General features: G+C 44.0%; 2 protein-coding genes and 2 pseudogenes across 2 annotated transcripts in view; 1 reads left to right on the top strand and 3 right to left on the bottom strand.

The window, feature by feature from the left end:
* The window catches only part of dnah12 (dynein, axonemal, heavy chain 12), a 40,761-nt gene extending 35,939 nt beyond the window's left edge, over positions 1 to 4,822 (bottom strand). Inside the window, exons 1-2 of the mRNA XM_018737580.2 lie at positions 4,748 to 4,822; positions 4,222 to 4,295 (exon numbers count right to left, since the gene is read on the bottom strand). The gene's annotated coding sequence lies outside the window, so the exon portion shown is untranslated. The remainder of the gene's footprint in view (positions 1 to 4,221; positions 4,296 to 4,747) is intronic.
* LOC108925550 (inositol hexakisphosphate kinase 1 pseudogene) lies at positions 940 to 4,240 on the bottom strand (annotated as a pseudogene).
* Positions 4,823 to 6,373: 1,551 nt separating the features above from the next.
* On the bottom strand, positions 6,374 to 8,636 carry LOC108925524 (40S ribosomal protein S23-like; annotated as a pseudogene).
* Positions 8,637 to 13,712: 5,076 nt separating this feature from the next.
* On the top strand, positions 13,713 to 24,628 carry LOC108925543 (V-type proton ATPase subunit S1-like). The gene is made up of 7 exons (XM_018737560.2): positions 13,713 to 13,882; positions 18,624 to 18,664; positions 19,108 to 19,193; positions 20,296 to 20,540; positions 21,654 to 21,704; positions 22,215 to 22,458; positions 24,193 to 24,628. Exons 1-7 carry the CDS (start codon positions 13,782 to 13,784, stop codon positions 24,427 to 24,429), a joined length of 1,005 nt encoding a protein of 334 aa, XP_018593076.2. The 5' UTR covers positions 13,713 to 13,781; the 3' UTR covers positions 24,430 to 24,628.
* Positions 24,629 to 25,394: the final 766 nt, after the last annotated feature.

Below are 25,394 nucleotides of genomic sequence, written 5' to 3'. Positions count from 1 at the left end.
GGTGGGACCACTGGTTAACAGCTCATCGAAGAACATGATATTTCAGCTGGGGGCACATCAACCAGAACCTGTCCCACCAGACACGTGAAGGTAGCCAGGATGTTGTCCACCCTGAAAAAGCAAAAGCTGAGAATTCCCAGAGCTCTTTTCCCAACATAAACAGATCTTCTCCCATATTTCCAGGATTAATCCAAACCCTCAATACTCAATGTTTAGACAGGTGAAGCACGTAAAGCCTGAAACAGAGTTCAGGGTGCTATTAATGTGCAGCAGGTAGGGATCCTGTTTGGTGGCACCATTTGGATTATGAAAGTTCACACAGAAGTACCAGCTACCATCCTTTATCAAGACCTAGACCACATGGGTTACCCAGTGGCTGCTGAATGGCTCCATCACAGCAATATCCTGCAGAATGTGCTGACGTTTCCATGGGAACGGACATCAGGACTGTTCAAGCAATGATACTTTCTATCGACGTGAAAGCCAGAAATTAAAAACAGGATAAGAGTCTCCTTTGGACTGCAAAGGACACTTTAAAGGATTCCATGGACAACCAGGAAAACAAAGAGATGGATCTTGGAGCCAATCCAGTGAGAACTCTCACTAAAAGATGGCAAAGCTTAAGAACAGCACTTAACAACACGCTGCCATTAAATAGCTTGTAATGTTGTAGTTCTGAAACATTACTGTAAATCTGGGTGGAAAATATAAAAAAGCCAGAGCCACAATAATCTGAGCGTCTCAAGGCCAACTGAGCACCGTGGGAAAGAACTCATCGCTCTGACCACAGTAAAACGTAATTCTAATAGGAAACTCCCCAACTCAGCATTTCTAAACACAATTCCCTCTGCGGGAGTCATGGGAACCTGGGAGACAAGCAAAAGGAAAAGGTTAAGGAGCCTTTTTATTTATTTCAGTCTTTTTATTTTTATGTGCCGATGGAAGAATACAGTCCAGAATATAAGTGCAAGTTTCTCTATTTGCCCCTTGAGTCAAAACGAAAAAACAGCAGATTAAAAATGAAGAATCGTGACTTGATTGTTCGGATACATTTTTACAGTGCAAGTTATAAGATTTTCTATCAGGACAAAGTGACAAAGCTGGAGGAAAGTCGTATGACAGAAAAAACAGATTAGGGTTATGATGACAATGTAAATGACTTTTAACATCCTTTTTAACTCCCTCCCCTCACTGGAGCATAAATATTAAAAGTCTCAGAGTCCTTTGCACTATAATCATGACACCCAGCAAATACATTTTTGGATATAAATCCGCAATTTTGAGGATGTTTTCCAAGCCCCACCTCAATCTTAAAATAATATAAATATAAAACAATAACATAATATAATAAAATGACAGTGAATACTCAGCGCTGTATCCTGTACAGTTTTGGAGTCATCTTAAAAGCATGTGTCTTCTGGAGTGGAAAGAAATGAATGGGGTGGGTCTCATGTGGATAAAGCCTTCAAAAACTATTTACAGCAATGCTATAAACCCATTAACTGGAAGAATTTGCAGAAACAAAAATTGAGGGGACATCCACCAGGCAACCCTCTTTCCAAAACCAAACATACACGTCTCCTACATACCTACTCCATACATCCAAAGACACAGTCGTGTACAACGCACAACAGCATGAGCACATTGCACGATGACCCTGGTGCTGTCCTCAACTGCAGTGTTATTTCTGACCAGCTTCCCAATGCCATGCTTGGTACGGCCACATGATGGCAATGAACCCACAAGGATGGGCATAACCTTCTCCGTTGCAGGGGGAGGGCGGCAAAGTTTCTACAGAACATGAGAACACAGAGTCTGCCATATGTTACCACCACTATTTCCATTGGTGCCCTGCAATGAGAAGGACAAAGGTTTATTCAACCATCATTGTCCATCGTTGCACTAAGAGATACAGCAGAACTGAGTCTCTGTTTCCTTACCTAGAAACGAGCTTTTAATTGCTAACTAATAAGACGTCCTCCTCATGTTCAGATGGGGTTCCTCCAGATGCTCTAATTTCTGATTTCTCACTGTTCAGGTGCTTCAGGTGAACAAGGGAATCTATATCTAAACTACCCTTAGCGTGTACTTGTGTGACTGAGTGCGTGTGATTGCCTTATAGTGGTCTGGCATTCCATCTTAGATGTGCCTTAAGTTCTATGGTTTCCAGAGTAGGATCCAGACCACTGTAACCCTGCACTGTGTAAAAGGTTACTGGAAATGGATGTATGGATGGATGGATGGATGGATTTTATTCTCCTTTTTCTGCAGCTTAATATCTGAGTTCAGTGGGACTGAGTGTTGACAGTACGGTTGGACAGAAGAGGCTGCTCTTTTCCCTCGTGAATGTCTTCCAGAATCTTCATGAGGTTGTCCAGTCCGAGAATGTATCCCCCATCTGGACCATCATGGACAGTCTGGTCGCCACGGAAGCCTTTAAACGTGCTGTGGGCAAAGTCTATCATACGAACGTCCACAGTGGGAGGCGGAAGGCTATGGAGCTCAGGTGGCAGAGTCAGCTTCACCTCGGGGAGGGTACAGTCTGGGTCCGTGTCGCTTGGTGCCTCAGCTGCTTTCTGCCACGTCCCAATCTCAGGCTCCTTCCCCTCATAGATGATGAGCAGGGAGCTGGAGTAGAAGCGGTAAGATATCTGTTTCTCTATGATGACCTTCAGACTGCGCAGCTTGCTCAGTATGGGCTCCAGAAGGTCCTTCCGTAGCTGCACGCCGTTGTGCATGAACTGATAGACTGCCTGCTGAAAGCCCTCGATGGAAAGACCCCGACCATAGTACTTGTTCCTGCATAGGTAACGGCCTGTGTCCATCTGGTACACCTGCATGCCGCACACCCGCATCCCAAGTGTGGACGAGGTGGTCTGCTTGCATTTCTTTATCTGGCGCGCTGCCTTCTCCTCGGTTGCATCGTCGCCGTGCTGCCGCGTTCCCATCTTCAGATCCAGGATGCACGGGTACACAAAGCGGCGCACCACGTTCTCCAGCAGCAGGAACTTGTATAACTTCCTGTGTTTGAACTCGGAGCGCATGTGGCTGAGCTGCTGCTTGAGGCAACGCAGGCTCCAGGGGTTGTGGCTGATCTTCTCCGAGCTCAGACCGCTGTTGCCATCCCGGGTCCTGAAGGGCAGGTCCAAGTGGAGCTGCAGGTCCAAGCTTGGGCTCTTCAGCTCCTGCAGGTGCTCGGTGTTGTTGCCCTCGAGGGCAGCCCGCTCCTCCTTGTGTTCATTGCTAACGCAGTGGAGATTGCGGCGCGAGCGCTTTCTCCGCGGCCTCACCCTCTCGGCCGGTTCCTCATGGTCCAGTCCCTCGCTCTCCCCGTACGGGTATGCCACCAGATTAATGTAGCCGTCAAAGTCCTTCTCAAAAGACACCAGCGCCACACCCTTGTACTCGGGGGTGAACTCCTTCATCTCAGGGGGCACGGACTCGTAGAAGCGGTGCTCACGGGAGATCAGGGGCTTGCAGACGGTGTGGTCGTCGTAGAGCATCATGCTCGCGTGACCTCCCACCTGGTGAAAGAAAGGCTCCAGCAGCACCCCCCCACACCGACCATGCCCTGGGTCTGAGTCCTGGCTGCTGCTGTGCTTTCCCGCCTCGCTGCTGTGCAGGGGGCACATGGCGTTTGGCTACGTGCTGCCAGGGGCATCGGCCCGGCACGCGGGATAGGTGCCCGAGGCAGAAAGCACACGCTGCTGCCGAGGGGAGGAGAAGCCAGTCGGCCAGAGGCGGGGCCAGTGCCGGACACACCCACTAGCCTGCTTATCCCGGCCTGCTGAGCACCAGGACGGGTCACGGTCACCGCCTCCTGTTCTACCGGCGCCGGGTCCGAGAACCGCTCTCTTAGCTGTGGAGGACTGGCTCCAGAGCGGTTCCGACTCGTACCCACAAGGAGTAGAGACACCCCGCTTAGCTGGCTGTCCTTAAAGCAACTAGTAATGAATATAAACAAGTCTTTCGGTTAGTTAGTCCACGTGAGGAATCCGCCGCCCTGAACCTCACAGGACAACTCTTAATAATCCAGCCTCTCTATATATCGAGAAACATCTATACGAAATCAGATTCAACATTGCAGATAAAGCATTACTTTAATAAAAACAAACATTATTTTCAGTAAAGCAACAGATTCCAATGAGTTAAAGGAGGGCAAAAGAATGCAAATTCTGGTTTTGGAAGCAGAAAAGATGCAAGGATTTTGCCAATACTTACTCTCCTCGGTTGTTTCGTGCTTTATTCTGTGCGTTTTCCTCCAGTTTTGGATCCGGGAAAGTTGGCCGTCGTTACTATAGCAACGGTAAAAAAAAAAAAACGAGTACTTTCACAATTAAGACATGTTTTATCATTAACAAATGTTAAGCTATTATTATTTTCAGTAACATAATGTTATTTGAAAACTAATTTCATAATAAAGTCTAGTATGCCAGCTGTCTGATTCAGTGGAAACACGTTTCTTGTTTGTTTTGAAAAGCGTCTGTTCACAATATTCCATTAAAACATTATTCAGTTGCAGATGTATTGAAAAGCATATGATATGTAGCTTTAATCTGTTCACACATAGCCAGACATTAAAAAAAAAAGAAAAAAAAATCAGATTATCAATGAATCAATGACAATGACACCGCAGCAGCGCATTCCAGCGTTTACGACTAAGCGACACACGATTTCACCACAAATGCAGATTTGAGCTCTGAAAGTAACACTGATCAGACGTACATACTAGTTTACAAACACTTACTTCAGTGGCTCTTTTGTCCACTTTGTAACTTCGATGTGGTTTCCCTTCGCTTAGGCGGACTTACGCCGGCTTAGTGTGCTTTCCGGATCCAGGAAGAGAGCGGTCGTTACCATAGCAACGGTAAACAACGAGGAGCATCGCTGCGATAAGATGATCTTAGGTTTACGGTGGAGGGTTGTGTTTATGGGAAACAGAAAGGGGTGGCGCTGCAGGTCGCGCAGTCTGAACCTCAAGTGTTTCAGGTCATGCGAAGAATCTAAATTACACTTAAAGGGTAACTGTGTGCCTTATGATGGACCGCCATCCCATCCCGAGTGTTGCCTATCTCTCGCACCTTGAGCTTCCTGGGATTGGATCCTACTTCTGCGTAGGAGGTTTAGGAAAATGTCAGATGCTATGACACCCACTCATTGTTTATTAGTCTGTTTTGTTTTCAAACTAACTGCTTTTTTTGCGTGACTTATATTGTATTGTAACGACCCGCGTTACTGTTTAAATGTAGATAGTTGCATTATGGGAAATAAAGTTAAATGTGTGTAACCACTGGGGGCACTTTAGGGGAAAATGGTAGGATGACCGTGTCTCGCAGTGTGTGGAAGTGTCTAGGGGCGCTAAAGCAGGCTAGCTGCAAGTGGAGGTCCTGGAGGAAAAGGGGTTCTCGGACCGAGAGCATTATTTCTCTTATGCTGGTGTTCGAATAAACCGTTCGTTATGAACGCTGCCTCCGCGTCCTTCTTCGCCCCATCCAAACCCACGACGCTGCGCACCACAGTATATTTTATATCATTTTGGCATACCAGCTTGGCACAGGACTACACACAGTAATAAATGCCTTCACTGATGAAAACTTCTATAACATCAGACTGAAACTATGCTGGCATAGCTTTGAAGAATATCGACTCTAAATTCAGTAAATTCCATAAGGGAGACTACTCAATAATTAATGTGTTTCATTGCACATATATCCAAATTCCTAGTCTGTTTTCAACATGGATATGTATAACCCTTTTTTACTGAAGTCCATGGAAAAGTTATGGAAGTTGCAGTTTCTTCTGCCAGTAAATGCTTGAATTTTAGGAGCAAGCTAGATGCTTCAGCTCAGGTTGGAGTTCGAGTGTGATTTTTCTTCTTTGTTTTCTGTGGGATTTTCAGAGGAAGAAGAAACTAGCCAGACATCTCCGCTCATCATATTTGAACTGTATGTAGTCAGTGATTGAAATCTCCTGCATTGCATAACCTGCATAATATGTCAGAGGAGCATGTATCTGGCCTTTGACAATCAAGTCTGAAAAAGTACAAAAATTCAGTCAGTAAAGGTGCAAATTCCACACCAGAAATGTTACAGGCTTAACTAGAAGTTGTTCTGCAGAAAGTATTACATAACTGTATCTGCCCTGATTAAAATTTTTACTCTGCATATTAATTTCAACTGTATCTTCGTACTAGAGTTGTTGTTGGCTTCAGTTGTGAAGTCAAGTTACAATCGAGGTGAAAAATTCTAACAGAATGTTAAGTAAAAGACTACTAATAGTGAAGAATGTATAAAAATCAGCCACACATAACAGTCAAACAAATGTTTTTGCTGATTTTTTTTTTTTTAATTGCACATTTCAATGATTGAATTGTTTATGATCTGGGTCTCTCCTTCTTGCCTTTATAGAGAGCCAATAGAGACATACTGGCCACTTTGACAACCTTAAATCCCACTCCTGGGATATCGCCAACAGCATGAACCTTACGACCAAAACTGGCCACCGGGACTTCATCGTTCTCCTGCAAACATAGCCCATCGAGGTTTGTACTGAGACACTAAGTTCCATAAAAATATTTCATATACATCTACATGTAGCTGGAAACTTTCAATTAAAAACATTACCTTTACACCATTACAAAAATATTGTCATGTTGTAGAGAACCACCACCACACATGTTAATTACATTCATTCCAAGCATTACATGGTCACTGATTGACCCCGAAAGCCATGAACACAAAATCAAAAGACCACTATAGCAACAAACAGAACCTTTGGTTTAATTGTATGAATTAATTTATTCCCACATCCTTAAAAGCCTAAAACTGAGAACTGATCTCAACGAAGTTCAAACAGCCATCATTGGGGACAAAGGTAGTGATCTTCTATCCATTTTTTATTAGCTGGACTCTTACACACTTACTAATGGCAGAATTAGGCTGTTTGGCTTCAACATCTCCAAGAAAAAATCAGAAAAAATAACAAGAAAAAAGTACAGCAGAACAACGATGATACAGATACTTCGGATGGAGAAATGATAATAAGATGGAATAACTAACAGAGATGACATTTCAGTTTATCTATGTCTTCTGTGTTGCTAAGTTGTCATATGATCAAAACGTGTTTATATATGCATGGAGCCATGTGATGTGCATGTACAGGTGGTTCCCGATTTACGATGGTTTGATTTTCGATTTTTTCGACTTTACGATGGTGAGCTGGCGATAGACATTCAGTAGAAACTGTACTTCGAATTTAGATTTTTTCCCTGGCAAGCAAAATGCGGTGCGATACTCTCCGATGCTGGGCAGCGATCCTCATCTCCCAGTCTGTCAAGCAGAGGTGTGTATTTGGTGTATTAAATGCATTTTCGACTTATGATATTTTCGACTTACGATGGGTTTTGCAGAAGGTAACTCCATCGTAAATCGGGGACCACCTATATTTGAAGTGATAGTGGGGGCTGGTCCTGGGACGCTTTAAAAGTTCCATCACTTTACCAGAGTTCTTTCCCGATTTTCCTTATGAGTCTCAAGAGTGGTAATTCATATTAGAGAGTCCACAAACTACGTAAAGGAGCAAAGCAGCTCATACTTTCTCTAGGACAATTCCCTTGGCATGAGCGGCTCCCCCAAAGGGGTTGGCCTTCAGGGCAGTGCCCAGGTGAGCCTTCTTGTACTTCTTGTTGTCCGATTTTTCTTCACAACGATGGTTCCGCAGCTTCCTCGCCGTACGCAGTCCACGACACTTTCCTGAAGAAGTCAAAAAGGAGACAGAACGTGAGTCGGAAAATATGCCCTTCCCGGTGCTGGTCCAAGAAAAGCTCTATGTACGGGCTGACCGTGCTGAAGCTACAGAGAGATGGTCACTGATATTTTCCCACCCTTTCACCAATTCAAAGCACAAACCAACACTTCTGCTGTTTCCAGCTTCTCATCGCCAGCAACAAACGAACGTACTTTGTCAAACGAGACACGTCCAGACCGAAGAGCGCGAAACGTATGCATTGTGGCCTCACGCCGTGCCCCAGTCGGGCTCGAGAGTCGCACAGATCTCCGCTCCAACGAGCGCAAGCCGTGCGTTACAACACAACTGTGTGTGTGTTACCGCCTTCATTCACTGGTTTCACTTTTTGCTGTCCCGTTCATGAGTCCCCCCATAATTGCTAGTTTAACTCTCAACATTATACAGTAATTGAATGGACATATCATGCACTGTGATTCATTGAAAAACTGTTTTTCCCCTTTTCATGACGATGAAGGCACCTACTGGAGCATAACGTAGAAATGAACTCAGCACTTGTACATTGTTTTGAGCTGAAAACAGGACGTAGATATTTTCAAGTGATATAAACTGGACTCTTCCAATGCAGGGTCCCAGAGCCCATACCGGAAGCACAGAGACAGGGTGCACGTGATGACAGTGTGTGGGGTAACCACACACGCTTACAGTCTGTTCTACATTTATTCGTTTAGTGGACACGTTTCTTAAAACTAACTTAAAATGATCTATTCATTAGGTAACTTTGACTGCAGCACTTTAGAGTAAGTTCTACGCTCAGAGGTACTGCATCTGGAGGTGGGATTCTAACCTGGTTCCCTTTGGGTCCAGGATCTCTCGAGACCAACGGTTGCCATCGTCAGAACCTTTGGGTCCACCTGCAGCGGCTCTAACCAGAACACTACTAGCTGTGTTTGTGCTTTTATTTATAAAAGAGTCTTTTACAAAATATTGTTTTCTTGGGGAACAGATTGAGTAGCGATCAGAATGGTCCACATTAGCAATTATTCCCCATGTGCAGAAAGAGAGATGGTCTCTCTTTGCACTATTCCAAAATATAGTGGTTTTTCAGTCCATATTAGCTTTGTTTGGCGGCGTTGGATTTGGGTGTTCGGGGTGGTGAATTCTGGTTCTTTGCAGCAGACAATGACTGGATGTGTCTTGGGTTCAGAGGGTTCATTGTACCTCTTCCCACGTATTCCCCTTCCACTCAAGGTCGTATGAATCTCCTTAGTACGCTATTTGTGATTCTTTCTCACAGAGTGTGGGGGCACGGTGGCGGAGCGGGCTTGGCCGGGTCCTGCTCTCTGGTGGGTCTGGGGTTCGAGTCCTGCTTGGGGTGCCTTGGGATGGACTGGCGTCCCGTCCTGGATGTGTCCCCTCCCCCTCTAGCCTTGTGCCCTGTGTTGCTGGGTTAGGCTCTGGTTCACCGTGACCCCACTTGGGACAAGTGGTTTCAGACAGTGTGTCTTTCTCACGGCCCCAGGATGGCCTTGGTGATGTGAACCTGTCCAACCACAGTCTCCCTTGCACACTTTTCTTGCTGTATAATCCCAGAATTGCAATTCCACTTAAAAAGGATTGTGTTCATATTTTGACCATGTACCCAAAAAGCATTTCATAACAGAAAGTCGCAAATTATTTTCTTGGAAATGAATTCATCCTTCTTGAGCCCTGGTTTGACCTGCACCATTACACTGAGGCTGAAAGCTGACAAGGCCGGTCGTCGGAGCTCTGACTGACGACACCATCTGTGCTGGCAAAATAACCCTCACCTCTGTGAGTAGAGAAGGACTCTGAAAAGCTGTTTCAGCTTCATCACCTTGACATGAATAATACAGCAGTCATTATTTTAATTAAAGAGTCATTACGACCACTTCATGGGCCAATTAACCGTTCTTAACCTTTCTACAAATAGGTTTGTTACTCCAAACTAGGTTTATTTAATTTTGGTTAAATTTCAAGAATTATTCATTTCTTTCAACAAAACCTACTAGTGGTTCAAACATAGGACTAATAGCGTAGCACACTGCAGTACAGTACCGAGACCTCAGTGACGGGTTCAACCGGGGGTCTCAGGGTGCTAATCATTTTGCATCCCTACATCCCACACTGATATTTAGAAAACAGACAGCACACACACACACACACACACACACACACACACAGACTGAAGCCGCTCGTCACGGGGTCGCAGCGAGACAGAGCCTAACCCGGCAACACAGGGCGCAAGGCTGGAGGGGGAGGGGACACACCCAGGACGGGGCGCCAGTCCATCACAAGGCACCCCCAGCAGGACTTGAACCCCGGATCCACCAGAGAGCAGGACCCAGCCAAACCTGCTGCACCACCCCAGCCCCCAAAAACAGAGAACTGCTTGGTTATTTTATTGTCCCTGCCACAACTACGCCCACAACTCAACTAGCAACACTTGGCTCCAGTTAAGCACCTGATTTCAAATGGAACACTGGACTATAAAAACCACTACACAACCACTTTCCACTTGTGGAATTTCACATTGAGATAACTGGTTTCTCTGTGCTCATAGTGCTCACCACGGTCCCCTTCCGCTTCCCCTTCCCCTTCCCCTTCCCCTTGCCCTTGCCCTTGCCCCCGACTCCTGTTCTTTGTTCTCTGGCTCCTGACCATTCATCTTGTTTCTCGACTTCGTCAATGGATCTTCACTTTCATCCTGATCTCCACTTGACTGAACGTTCGCTCGACAACGGAAACAAGTCTATCCCCTTAGCCTTGAATGAACGATCCTGCACTTGACTCCTGCTTTCCCCCTGTCCTCTGCTCCGCATGACAGTCCCCAGGCATTGTTGCATATTTTGCTTTTAACCCTCATGGACATAACCTCAAGTATAGAGGTGCAAAGCTTATCTGAATTGCTTTAATGTAGGACATATGCAGTTAAATATATTTGTAAGATTACGACTTTGGATACAATATTGGACTAAGCAATAAAATAATAATAGGAAGGAAATTATCTGAAATTTTGTTTGTAGCAGTGTTGGAGACATCTTCATATGGTACAGTGAAACCTTATGCAGAAAAGTAATTGATGAACCAATGAGCATAATTTATTTATCCCTTTGGGGAAATTCAGGTTGCTACAGAACCAAACCCATCTCCGGACGGTGGGAGGAAACCTATGTTGAACAAAGCAAGGCATGCAATCTCCACAGTGACTGAGCCGGGATCAAACTTTCATTCTCTCACACCGGCCAGGTGACGTGGGACAGCCGCACTACGCACTGTGCCACCATGCCCGAGGTACACAGTTATAAAATACACAAAATGAATTTCATAGTGTTAAGACTCGTTCTCTAAATATACTTTGCATTCAATATGTCTCATCAATAGTACTTCAGGTATTGCTTCACTGAAATGTTGCATTACAGTAGGATGAGATAACATCTATTTTAAAGCCTTGTTGTGTATATGATTCATTGGAGCGCACTGCCCCTGTTGTCATAATGATGAAACTAGCAATTCTTGTTTAATTCAGCATATTTAGGAGTAAATTCAGAAGAAATGCCATTCAATGACATGATTTTAGTTGGATTCCAAAGTTCCTGGTCTGAGGACGATGCAGGCAAAGCCATTCCCTGTACCCCATCAATGCATGCCTTTGACACCAAGCCAGACACAGTGAAGACATTTTCAACCAGTCACAAACACCTACGATGCCTGCAGTACTGCCATCACTTGCTTCCAGTCAATGATGTGGCTGACAAATCGTGCCACAGTAACAAATATGTGACAGCATATGAATTAAACAAGCGCTGCCATCTGTACTCACATATATTGCGAGCCTCTTTCAGAATAATTGTTTTCGTTCCAAAGAAAAAGGCCTGTCAGTCCATGAATACGACATAAAGCCCAGCAGACATGACAGCCTTTTTCAAAGCACTGATTTTTTTTTTGTAATTCCATTTAACATTCAAATAATGAGTCTGTGATAAAACAGCCCCAGCGAGCCCTTGTCCCCCCCAAGAGATTAAAATTCTCCAGATCGGCTCGACTGCTTCTGCTCTAGCATTTGTTACAGCGCTTGGTACATCCATAGACACAATGAAATAATGTAAATGTCCACAAACGCAGCCTTGGCTTGACTAAGTGACACAAAAAAACAAGGCAGCAGCCGCAGTTATTTTCTGGCAATGCTTGCTTTCTCAGGGTAGCCCTGATTGATTTAGTGAACTTGACATATTTCTTGGCTGGCTAGATGCAGAACATTTTTTTGTGACCTCAGATGTGTTTAACTCCGATTATAAAGCAAGTTGGAAGTGAACGGCCACTCCGCCAGCTGCCACGTGTACAGCTTTTTGAGTAATCCCTCTTTTTTCTCTAATGCAACATTGAGGCTGACTGTCATGTTCTAAGACGTGCTGATAATTTTTCTTTTTTGCTCATCCACAGCAGTTACAACGCACCTTAACTGCTCCAAGTACGTATACTAATGGGCTATTTAAAGTGCTTCCTTGTCAATAATCACTGCGTCACATTTGTGTTTTAGCCCATCTCCGTTACCGATGCAAACCCAGCTGGTATAGATCACGTATAGGCTATTCCAGAACTGCAGCTCTGTAAAAAAGCACATAATACATTTTACATTATATTATTTAGCAGATGCTTTTCTCCAAAGCCACTTCCAATGAGCTCTATGTAGTGTTATCAGCCCACACACCTTATTCACCGCGATGACTTACACTGCTACGTACACTACTTATAATGGATCACTCATCCGTACAATCAGTGGAACACACACACACACACTCTCTCTCTGTCACTCACACACTAGGGGGGAACCTGAACAGCACGTCTTTGAAATACAAAACAAGGAACTGCATTCAGGCATGCCTGTTCAGTCGACTTAACAAACGTAACCCACTTTATCAAATATAACCTCTATTTTGCATTAAACTTCCTTTGTTATTACGCCCGCTGCCCTGCATGTGATTTTCCTCTACGTGCAGAAAGTACCACACGCCAGTAAATTGTATAGATATTGGGAAAGTGTTGCTCCTTTAGGATTTTCAGTAGAGACAGATTTTTAAGGAATAATGAAACATTTTTAAAAACTGCAATATCCGTGAATCACGGTACAGCCAGTGTTACATGCAATATTTAGATGCTTTTTTTTTTTGATGCTGTTAATCTGAAATAATGTGAAATGGGAACGAAACCTTTTTCCTAAAAAATGTATTTATGGGCAGTGTACCATAGATGCAGCGCTGTATTCAGCGCTGACCATAAAGTAGGTTTTCCTGTCACCCTCCATTAATACAGCAGTGTGTTTGTATAAAAAAAACAGCATGATTCAGCTATAATCACATGCATGAGGGGAAGATGCTTCAGGCAGTATGACACAAATATGTGGGAGAAAGCTTTTATCTAGTCTATGGAGAAGCCCTGGTCAGCCTTTAGGGCCAAAAAGATGTCATTTCATTTTTTTTCTTTTTTTTTTTTTTGCAACATACTTTTCGCCATAGGTATTTAGCTCCATTAAATATAAGCTGAGGGGCTTTTCTCTAGATAACAGGCATCTCTCTTGTGAATGAATTCAATTACTGAGGCAGCGGAGCGTGGAACTAGGTCACGTTATCATGGATTCTGTTGTCCGTCTTAGAAGCGTCGATGCCTACACATCCTGCGTGATGGTGACCTTGAATGTTGCTGATGTTCATCCGTGCTTTTAAATGTTGCCTTTGGTTGAAAGAAGCTTCTTTGGGACAGGAATAAAAAGAGTGATCCCCCTATATTTAGGATTTGCCAGCAGCTATGTTTCTGTGTGTGTGCGTGCGAGAGCGGGGAAGGGAGAGAGAGGGAGCGAGACAGCGAGCGAGTGGGTGTGACGGTGACACACGATTATCTGCCTTCGCCGAGTCCATTGGTCGCAGTCTCTGTCAGTCAGCGAGCTCAGGTTTAGGCTGTTTTATCAAAGCAGCTTACAAGGCAGACTTGTTCTCCAGCAAGCTCATCTGACTGCTTCCATGGCCAAGCAGAAGCCTTTTTTGCTCTTAGCACTGCTATCAATTATTCTCCTGCAGCTGTCACTGCCTGGTGATCAAGTGCCCGGTGTCCTGGGGATGAGGTAAGCTGGCGGATTTGAACTCTTGAGCGTGGGATCCGGGGAGCGACGCCTTGCAGACGATGTGCGGTGCGCTTCCCTCGCTGTGGGCTGCAGGCCATCGGGAAGAAAGGCAAGGTGCAAAAAAAGTCCTGCTGAAAAAGCGTTTTTTTCCAGCTGGGGGAAAAAAAAACGCCTCCTTGTGTCGGCGCCGAGGAGCCCGCGCGACGGACGCGGTTTCCGGATTTCTGGTGATCGCAAGCCGTTCCGTCATCCTCTGAGTTCTCCTGTAGATGTGGTGAACTGGAGCGAGGTGTGGAGGTGAAGTCCGTCTGCCGTGGTGTGCGGGAATCAGTTTGCGGGGCTCATCCCCGTGTGAGCAGCGAAGGCTCGGGGGAAGGGAAGGCGATGACCAATGTTCAGCACCTCTCCGGTTTTCCTTCTTACCAGCACTGTGGTCCTACTGCTGGGATACCTGGATGACCGGAATGGATTTCAAAGTCCTGTTAGTTATTCATTTCTCATGGGTAAAGTAGGGCAGAAAACTGGTACGTTACACTGAGTCTCACATTTTGTTTCGCTCAAATGATCAACAAATGCTGTCGATTTGCGTCGAACGGCTCTTTTAACAAACCCCATCCTACTCGTACGGCGTTAATGAATTTTTGTTAAGCTGCTTCCGTCAGGCTGTTGCCGTCGGAGTTGGAGCGCGAAGCTTTGTGCGCCGAGCAACCTTTGGAATATTTTCCCTCAGTTTCTACGGGACCTTCCAATCCTTCGCTGCAGGACGTGGCTGAATTTCTTTAGAAAACAGTTAAATACTTCAGGGTCTGACATTGCTTAGATAAAAGACGGAATTGTCCGTGTAAAACGACATCGTAGATAAAAATGCTGAGTGTTTTTGAGCGAAGCCCTGCTTGCCGTGATGGTTATGGGGAAGGGTTTTGGGGTTTTGCTCTGAACATATTATGGGTTGTGAACTTGACAAGTGAACTCATTATTTCGGTGTCTGCCTCGCCATCTGAGGCTCTCGCACCTATGCCTTCCTGTGCATCACCAGCTCATATGAGTTCACGCATGTGTGAGTGGGCACACGATGAGAACATGTCCTTCTTCCATTGAAATGGTCTTCCTTCAAGCCGGGCATTGCAATGCTCCATGTGTCAATGACATTGTTTCGTCACCCTCTTTTTTGCCCAGCCGTATTGGTAGTACCAATGTATCAATTGCGCTCATAACGTCGAGATCAAAGCTCTTAGCTAATGAATACTTTTTTTTTCCCCTCCAATTAATTTATGCTGTTTTGCCTTTTTAAAGAACTGCAGCAAGTCAGTTTGTCCTACACAAACATAATATCCAGGGGGAATAAACGAGATGGAACACCACCGAGAGCCAAGAGTTGGAGATCACAATAACTTATTTGGACATCAGATCTTTATCCGATTCAATATTTTGGCGACATTATGTTGTTTTCACAGCTTTGCTCATTCACATTAACAGTTATTAAGGAAAGATGAGATTTATTTTTGATCATTTGGTTGTTACAGTACGGTAATGCTACAAAATAAAATGTATTTTTATTAGTGAGGAAACACTGAAACAAAATTAATATGACCTAATTATATGAAAATTAGGGGGCGCGGTGGTGCGGTGGGTTGGACCAGGTCCTCCTCGCTGGTGGGTCTGGGGTTCGAGTCCCGCTTGGGGTGCCTTGCGGTGGACTGGCGTCCCGTCCTGGGTGTGTCCCCTCCCCCTCTGGCCTTACGCCCTGAGTTGCCAGGTAGGCTCCGGTTCCCCGCGACCCCGTATGGGACAAGCGGTTCAGAAAATGTGTGTGTGTGTATATGAAAATTAAATATGTACATTTGCAAATGAAAGCAAATAATTTTTTTAATTTGTAATGTAATGTATGTAATTTTCTTGATATTTTCATAAACGATATCATCATAAAAAGGATTTTAACATGGAAAGCCTTCTGTAAAAGTTTGAAATAATATGTGAAATGTACTTAGCTGTAGTCAAATTCAGCAAGTTATAATTACATTCAGCTGAAAAAAATAACTGAAATAAATCGAGCTGCTTCACAAATGTCTCAGTGACGGAGCCTTGCCTCCAGTTTCATAAAACCAATGTAGATCATAGAGGTATTTTGCTTTTAAGGTTTCTCTAGTCAAAAAACTTATTTTCTATAGGCAGTTTCAACACTAACTGTGCAATTGTATTTATTTATGCACTTATTTTTTACACACCATACTCAGGTGACTATGCACACGAAAGGTGTGACTAATACATACCGTACGTACTGTACCTTTCTGGGTCAGAGTTGCACTGATTTAACTTGATGGAGGTCAGACCAGGTCAGAAACCAGAAAGTGAAATTCCAAAACTAAACAAATGCCCACATAGAACAGAAATGCGCACGGTGATGTTCTATGGAAGATTTTTGCAAGGCCATTCCGCCTGCTCTTTGGAAGCTGGTGTTCGCAACCTAAACTGGCAAGTCAGCACAGCCTAAAACAACCATTAACTGAGGCGACTATCCGGACTAGCAAGTCTGTACGTAAAAAGCTCTTGCCGAAATACAGACATCTTCATGTTCTAGCTGTATAATTGTTTTACGATTGCCAGCTCTTCAGCGTCAGAAACGCCGGAACAACCTACACATTACCTGTACATCCGCTATAACTGCATCCAGTAGCCATGACTGTCATTGTTGGCGGGCTAGTTGGCAACACATTGCTTTCCAATTTTTATTGGCACAACGAGATGAGATTTTGTTTTCATAACTCTTTAGTTTGACTGGATTGAACAGAAGGCGGAACGGGGGAGTAGCAAGCCCAAACTGAACATTACCGCAGTAAAAACCCCCGTGAACTCACTAAAGTTCATTTTGCTTTACGCAGCAAGCAAGTACTTAGGAACCAGAAAGTAAGTGCAGTAATAATTGCAGTAATTTTATTGATATTGATAAGGATGTTGCTACATTGTTCAGACGTGACTGCTGTGTTGAAAAATGGAGGGAAAGGGGGATTTTTTTGTTTCACAAATGGGTTTCTCTAGTGTTACCATATTGAAGGGATGCACAGTGCAGAGAAGGAAAATGACAACACATGGGACTATATTCAGTATGATTTATTCTTGTTTTTATCAGATCTGAGATGGTGAGACAGTCGGTTAAAAGGCACTTCTAAATCTGTCGCTACATCTCAAGATTCCATGAGGTACCTAGCAAGCTGTGACTCACAGCTATGGTTTGCAGATTTCTTTGGTTACGTAACGGCTGTAAACAACCCTGGAAGATTCACGAGCAGCCATAGCCAATAAGGATGGCACAATAAGGAGAATGACCTCTCTTTTTATAAATCTATATACGCCTGTGTGCGCGTGTGCGTTGCGGCTTGTATGTGCATTCAAGGTTTGTATGTGTTTTGCACGTTTGTTAATGTTTCTTTTGACAGGTTTCTTGTTACGTTTCTTTCCCGTGGAACTCGGCTTTAGGCTTCGATCATTTGCTTTAATTTTCACTGTTATCGGACGTCTCGGAAGAAACGTCAGGAATATATGGGTATGCATGTGACGGTGTAGCCATGTGATGCGAAAATCCACCCCAGAGGGATGCGGAACAATGTGCTGATGATGCATAAAGGGGGTCTGATATCAGACTGGGTCTGTTATAAGCAAACAGTGATGGGTATATGTAATCATCCCAGGGTGAATGCAACATCAACATTATTATTATTATGGAAATGAAATTCCTTCCAGAAAAACTAGTTTGGCATATGACAAGGGGTTTCCAGACGTTGTTTGTTTTTTGTGAAGTATTTTACTCTATAGATCTATTGTCCCTACAGCAGCCAGACAGACATCATTAATACCCAGCTCTCTCGTTCCTGTACCCATCAGTCCTGCCTGATCAGGTCTTCCCTGGCAGCTGTATTCAGACTGTCAGCTTCTAATCTCCTCTGCCCATTGCAGAGAGCCCAAGGCCAGCATCTGACCTCTGTCTTCCCAGGACGGCAGGGCAAGTCGCCAAGAGCCCTCGACCTCCCATCTAAGCTCCGGAAGAGCGGCCCACACCATTCAGTCAACGTTTAATCAGGCTCTAGGATCTCCTGAGCTGAGCTTATTTCCTCCGTTACATTCTGATTAGATATTTAAACGGCTCCTCCGGGGATGATCTCATCACTGTTGGACAACATAGGGTTTCCCCAAGGTACTAAATGAAGAAATATCATAATCACATTTCAGACAATATACTTTTATCTGTGTGTATCCAAGTCCAATCGAGGTAGCCCAGCTGTCACAAAACAGCACTGGGGGTGGCGTCCGTCAAAGCCTGCCAATTATGGCACAAAATCTGTAGCCACTGCAAGAGCTTTAGCAGCTCCTTTTCACGCCGAGACTGCGATGTCTAGGAACTCATCAAAAGTGTAGCGCGTATATCTTGCGTGAAAAGTTGTGTTGATTTAGATTAGTTTGCAAAGCATTTTCGTAAGAAGCTTCCACATAATCTTCTCTTTGTGGTTGGTCTGATATGTCATGACCAAATATAAGACACAGTGACATTCTGCTGGGAAATTCTTTTATTTTTGGCTTTCTGCTTCAGCGTATTTTATTTCCAAGTTCTTTAGGGTCTTGACATGAAACTGATGAGGGCCTTTTAATTAATTTTCACTCTCTCTTAACCACAGCCTAATTCTGCTATTTTCATTATAGTCCCGGCTCATATTCTAAAATTATTCTTGTCTTTTTTTTCTATCTACAGCTCTGAAGTTCCACCATATCGAGGAGTCAGACTTAGGGCAGGTAATTATACTTTTGCACCGATCTACCAGATCACCGGGACTTTGAGGCCCCATCTGTCTAAATTATTGTCCTCCAATTAGGTGACACTTTTGAGTAAAACACCTTAGAATTTTTGATAAGCAACTTTACAAGGAATTACCAGTTTATACAGTAGCATAGTTTGCAATTCAGGCAAACAGCTTGATCAAGGACAGTGCAGTAGGAGCAGGAATTCAAACCCAGGACATTCAGAATGTAAGGAGACAGTCCTTACCACTATGCTACCTACTATCTGAGAGTAAAGCACTATAGTAATGTATGTAACAGAACCATTAAAGATAGGTATAATAAGCCTCATCATAGTAAAGTTTCTATATGAGTTTGCTTTATCCCACGTTGGATGTGCTCTGCGTGGCTTTTGTAGCATGAAAGAGATACTTCATATCATGAATATGTCTCCACAGATGATGTGGACATCCACAGTCACAGTGCCTCTCACGAGGGCAGTTACCTAGCCAAGCCAGAGACCCCACTGGGAAGGGTTCTACAGGTCTGGAGTTTGACTTCACTGTCCTTGAAGGCCGTATTACATTTGCAGAGAATTTTCCAGAAAGAAGGATTTAAAATGATCAATCTGCAGTTCGCAGCAGAAAACGTCAAGTTCTGTCTGTTGGAACTTTTGCAACGCTCATGTTATGTTTACATATCAAAAATGAGATCTCGTACTGTTATTTCTTTAGAAAGATGGTAATATATACAGTACTGTGCAGAAGTCGTAGGCATTTAGATGTTTCACAAAAATATTTGTTTTAGACGGTTATTTCATGTCTTCTGCATTAGTGTCAATGGGAAAGAGCATATTTTAGATTTCCAAGCATTCCTTTTGCAAAAAGTTACAGTACTACAGTAAGGGTTTTGAATCTCGTTAAAGAAAGAAAGTAAAATAGTAATAAACCACTTTCCAAATAGAGAACTTGAGGTCTTTGTATGGCAAACCGATTAACTGAAGCAGGAACAGATGTATAGAGGAAATAAAACTGGATGAGGGACAATCATTCTGAAAATGTGAGGTTTTGAAAGATGTGGCAGTTTAAGTCTGAGATCTTACACCATGGCAAGAGTGGGTACAGCAACAAGACACAAGGCGGTCGTCCTCGGGACGAGCGCTTGTTGACGATGGATGGTTACTGAGCTTTGTAGGAAGTTTATTCATTAAGAGCATTATTTTTGGAATCATTCTCACTTTACAGCTTGTTCCCCAAGTGCCTAAAACTTTTGCACAGTACTGTATGTCATTGTAAGGTTGCTCTACTAGTATTTTCCAGCTGTTATTGTAGAGGAAAAGTCAAGAGCTCTGTAAAACTGTGTGGCAAGAGCTGAAACAGTGGTTATGTTAATAAGATTATTACTTTCACTGTGTTGAAATGAGTGCCCTTGACACTTGCATAAGTCTATTTGCAGTAATTTAGAAAACCACACTGGCATGTTTTCATGCGGAACGATGGGTACTCAATACCTTTATATTGTACTTTACATCTTCTATGAATACGGATGCTTATTGTTATGGAAGTACACATATATATATTTATATATCGAGGTCACAAATTGAAATAAAAAATGCTGTGCTAATGGTCTCTGTCTCTGATCTCCAGCCTTATGCGTGGCATCTACCACCATCCCCATCGATGACCCAAAGGAGACTACTGCAGGCCGCTGGCTCCACCCCCTATTCCCCTCTTAATGTGGTTCAGAACGGAAAGATCTGCATTCTGTTCCGGGCTAAGAAGTTGGCCATCAGGTACAAGAACCACACCATTGTGGATCTCACAGAGAGGGCGTTTGGTTCCAGCGCCCGAGTGGACACCAAGGGCTCTACGTGCAGCAAGGATAAGGCCACGTACGTCTACCGTCCTCATCTGCGGATTTCCGGCGATTCCGGCCAGTTTAGCTACAGCCAGTTTGTTCTAATGCCTGTTTGACCACAGTGCCCTTCCACACACTGCAGGAAGCACAGGGCACAGCTCAGTCTGTCATTCTGCCTATTTCATCACTCTGCAAGCAGCAGCACCATACATAGCATGAGGCAAAGCACTCGCAGCAACATGACATATCCTTCGGAGAGGCTCATTGAGCAGGTAGCCAAGATGCCTCGGTCAACTGGACTCCCAAACCCTGTCTCTCTCTGTAGAATTAAGGCCAACAAGTTCCCCCAGTAATATACGTATCTCAAGGTCAAAGCTACTTGTGATGCTTGTGAGCAGAGCATTTATATTCTAACAGCTTTAATGCAGCACTAATAATAGGGGTGATTCATATCTTATTCTCTCTTGACCTATTGATGTTCATGCCAGCGCACTGCATGAATTAAACAAACCATAAACACAAATTAGGAGCAGTGTTATGCAATCATAATATCCTTTTTTTTTTTAAACTAATATTTGTATGGGTAAAGCAAGCTCTAACACAAAGGAAATATTAAAATGCAGGAAAAAGCTTGTTATTCACCTGTGGAAACAGCTGCCACAGTGGATAAATATTTCGAGAAATTCAGTGTCATAACTGACAAAAATTCTTCTTGTGAAGAGTCAGAATTTTGTCAGGAGTTTTTCTATAGACCCTTTGAAATTGTTGCTTAGCCTCACGCTTTCACCGGATTGGCTGGTTTCAGAGGTTTGTCTCTTTGCGTCAGAGATTTTTTTTTTAATAACGATGTAATGCAGCACATGTGCGTTTAAAATTATGACCGTAAATGGTACGGAAGATTGTTGTCTTGCATCAACGATTCCTCCTTGAATGAAGATACTTGTGTTACTAGAAGAGTGAGCACACGTATATATTAAAAATCGGATTTGGGAAAAGAAAGTTCATGTGAACCAACACTAAGACATTGGGGTTTGATTTTAGAGCCATTTTTCGCTTTCTACGCAGTCTGTAAGTAATTATTTATTACTTACAGACTATGAAAAAAAATTACTTTCTACTGTAAGTAATTATTGTACCTTTTAAACAGGCTATCGCTCCGATTTGGGGATGTCGAGGATCTCAGGGGACTTATCATAAGGTATGTGCCACTCAAGCATGTCGAGAAATTTTGAATTTCCTCCCAGGAAATATCCACTTAGTTTATATTTCGGGTTTATTATGACCATATTTATACTTCTGGTTGCAGTAAAAGGTGATATAGATGCAACATTGAAAAGGTTTTGTGTATTTTATTTTTAGTAGCTCAGCCAACACGGTAATTCAGAGTAAATTATGGTTGTTACTTATCTACTACAACATGATATAAAATGCTCACCGGTGTAATTAAGTACCATTTGATGTTACTAACTTTCAGGGCTTCAATCAGTAATATTTAGTTCATATGTGTTCGGTCCTGAAACACCAGGCTTCATGATGCCCAGTTCTTTTCAGAATTTTGGACAGATTTGGAACCATAAGCCATAATCTAACATTAGTCAGTGACTCTCACCAGGCTGGCCCAGCAAGCACAGCTTATAGCTGAGCTCTTTATTTTCCTGTATGAAAATATGATAAACCATGTGAATCACCAAGGCTCTTCATCTGACAGGCTCCAGATGTCCAACACATTTTATGAGTCAGCGGGCCAGAACTGGTTTACGCTGGACAGCGTTCACATCCACTACAACTGGACCAGTGAGGCCACCTTCAACGCCACAGAGGTGTACGCCCCTGCCACCTACTCGTACCACTGCCAGCACGTCAGCAGCCTGCAGAAATACGACACCCTGCTGGTGCCCAGCTCGCACAGCGACAGCGCGGCCAACTGGCACATTACCTTCACTGATTTCCAGGTGGGAAGAAGCAGGCTGTCACTAGGTGATGCACTGCTGCACTGCCGCATGCATTTCCACATGTTACTCAGGGCTTTGTCACACTTTTGTGTTCGTCTTACATTTACATTTATTCATTTAGCAGATGCTTTTCTCCAAAGTGACTTCCAATGAACTCTATGTAGTGTTGTCAGCCCGCGCACCTTATTCACTGCGGTGACTTACACTGCTAGATACACTACTTACACTGGGCCACTCACTCATACATCAGTGGAACACACACACACACTCTCTCTGTCACTCGCACACTATGGGTGAACCTGAACAGCATGTCTTTGGAGTGTGGGCGGAAACCAGAGCACCCAGAGGAAACCCACGCAGACACGGGGAGAACATGCAAACTACACACCGACTGAGCGGGGATCGAACCCACGTCCTCTCGCACCACCCAGGCGCTGTGAGACAGAGTGTGTTAGAGTGTAACACGTATGCGGAGTCCTAGAGTTCATTCTTGTTTTGACCTCTTATACTCAATCTCTTACAGAAGGAGTTTGTTTAAATGCACGTATTCAAGCTCCTTGGTTCATGAAGTTCATTGCTTGTCAGAAATCCTCCTGTGCTAAAAAATATTTCTAATATTTTAAATTGCATTTTTGTCTTTAATTCCCATTCCCAGAGTAACCTTAATTTGAGCTTTTTTCCACAAAAATCACAGTCACACAAAAAAAAAACTGCCTGATGCACAGAGCAAAAATAACACTACTACAGTATTATATTGAATCATAACAATACACACACACACACACACGCACAGTCTGAAACCACTTGTCCCGAGCAGGGACGTGCTGAGCCAGAGCCTCACCCAGAAACACAGGGCGCAAGGTGGAGGGGGAGGGGACACACGCAGGACGGAACGTCAGTCCATCGCAAGGCACTCCAAACGGGACTCAAACCCCAGACCCATCGAAGAGCAGGACCCGGTTAAACCCACTGTGCCGCCGTGTCCCTGCGTAACAATACAGATTCTCTATTTAGACATTTTTAGTCACATCCATGAAGCTACATCTTTTCGTCCCTTAAAACACTTTTCATGAGGATTTCTCTGACGCTGCAATGAAATAAAAAAATTTTGTATCATAAAGGCCAGCTGGTAGTGTGACAGTTACAGCCGCTGCCTTCGGTTGCCAGTTCAAATCTCAGCTGCTGCTGTAGTACCCTGGAGCAAGGTACTTACCCTCAATTGCTCTGGTAAAAGTTACCCAAACGAATAAATGGGCAGTTGGTCTAAGCTTAACATTATAAGTCATTCTGGAGAAAAGTGTCAGCCAAGTGAGGACGTGTGAAGGACAAATGTACCCACTATTTTCAATATGGTGTATAGACTATACACCGTACACACCGTTCTTTCAAAAGAGGGTGTTAGCGGGGGGGGATTTGAAGGAACGAGCGGCGCATCTACAATCATATTCACACAATCCCTCTAAAACCTCATACAATCCCTCTGATCCGTCACACAAATGCTCTGAACCCCCGGCGCAAACCCTCTGAACCCACGACTCGAACCCTCCGCATTTACGAGCGTTCGTTTCGCAGACGCTTTTCTCCGAAGCGACGCGCAACTCCGAGAAGAATGCAAAGGGTGCATTGACGCCGACAAACTCCTTCATCCCACCCCCTTCGCGCAATCTCATTATATAAGCTTCTTGACGACGCATCTCATTTTATATATATATATATTACTTTTTCTGCTGACAGATACAGGCTTTCAATGTGCAGTCGGGCAGATTTGCCTCGGCCAGTGACTGTGCCACCTTCTTCACGCCAGCCATCCTGATGGGCCTGGTGACATCACTCATCCTGCTGCTAGTGCTGGCTTATGCCCTGCACATGGTGGTGCATCTCAAGCACATTGACCGCTGTGAGGAGCACAAGGCCACCGTCTACTTTCCCCGCAGCTCTGAGGCTGACTGTACGGACAAGAACAGCCTGTGAGAGGCTACGGCCACCGCCCCTCTGCCACGGGGTCGTCGGACAATCTTGGGGACCAAAGAGACTTGATCCGCTGGGCTGATGAGCACCCCCAACCCCTACCCATCCCCAGGAGAATCTTCAGGCTCTTCCCGTGCTGGATGCATACGGCATCGAGAAAAAAGGTGCAAGAAAAACGAAGGAATCGAGCTCCGCGGACAGCTCCTGACTGTCCAGCTGCACTGGTACCACGATTGCCCAGGCGGAGTTACTTCCTTTTCTTTTCACTGGCTCCATTTCGGCCAAAGGCCTGAGGACAAGTTGGGATTGGGAGACACGGAGGGAGAGGGTGGGGCGCCCGAGCAGATCGGACCAGACCGCAACCGTTTATTGTCAGGCACAACACACTGCTGCTGGTGAGAAGTAAAATCCTAATTACAACGCCAGTATGTAACTCCAGTATTAACATGATCTCTAGTGAGGTTTTATACATAATCGAAGAAATGCAAACAGTGACCGACAACTGGAATTTAGTTTTAACGTTCATACTCTCAAGAACAGGCAGTAAAAATATAATCCAATAAGAACCTATTATTTGAAATGTATCTGGAGATGTTACCTTTGTTTACCTTCAAACTCTGGAAGTTTGGAATCCGTTGTGTTATTCTGCGGAAATAAATCTCTCGTTGGGCTCTATATTTTGTAAATGATTATTATATTTGATTAGTCATTCAGTGTAGTCTGGCTGGGGCTTGAATTGAATCAAAACTTTTTGTTAAATGTCATCATAAACAAACGTCAAAACCGTTGCAATGACTTCAGAAGACTATTGGCTCTGTAAACTGTCAGTATAGGTCAATAGGTATTTTTCTGTGACTGGGAAAAAAAAATTATTTATTCCCGCCTGGAAAGATTTCTTTTTTTAAAAAAAAAAAACTGAGAATTAATCGCTCACATTGAACTCTGTCTTTTGTTGTCTAAATTCTATC

Source organism: Scleropages formosus, chromosome 1 (assembly GCF_900964775.1).
Source record: "Scleropages formosus chromosome 1, fSclFor1.1, whole genome shotgun sequence".
Classification (NCBI taxonomy): Eukaryota; Metazoa; Chordata; class Actinopteri; order Osteoglossiformes; family Osteoglossidae; genus Scleropages; species Scleropages formosus.
This window is presented reverse-complemented; position numbering and strand designations above follow the sequence as displayed.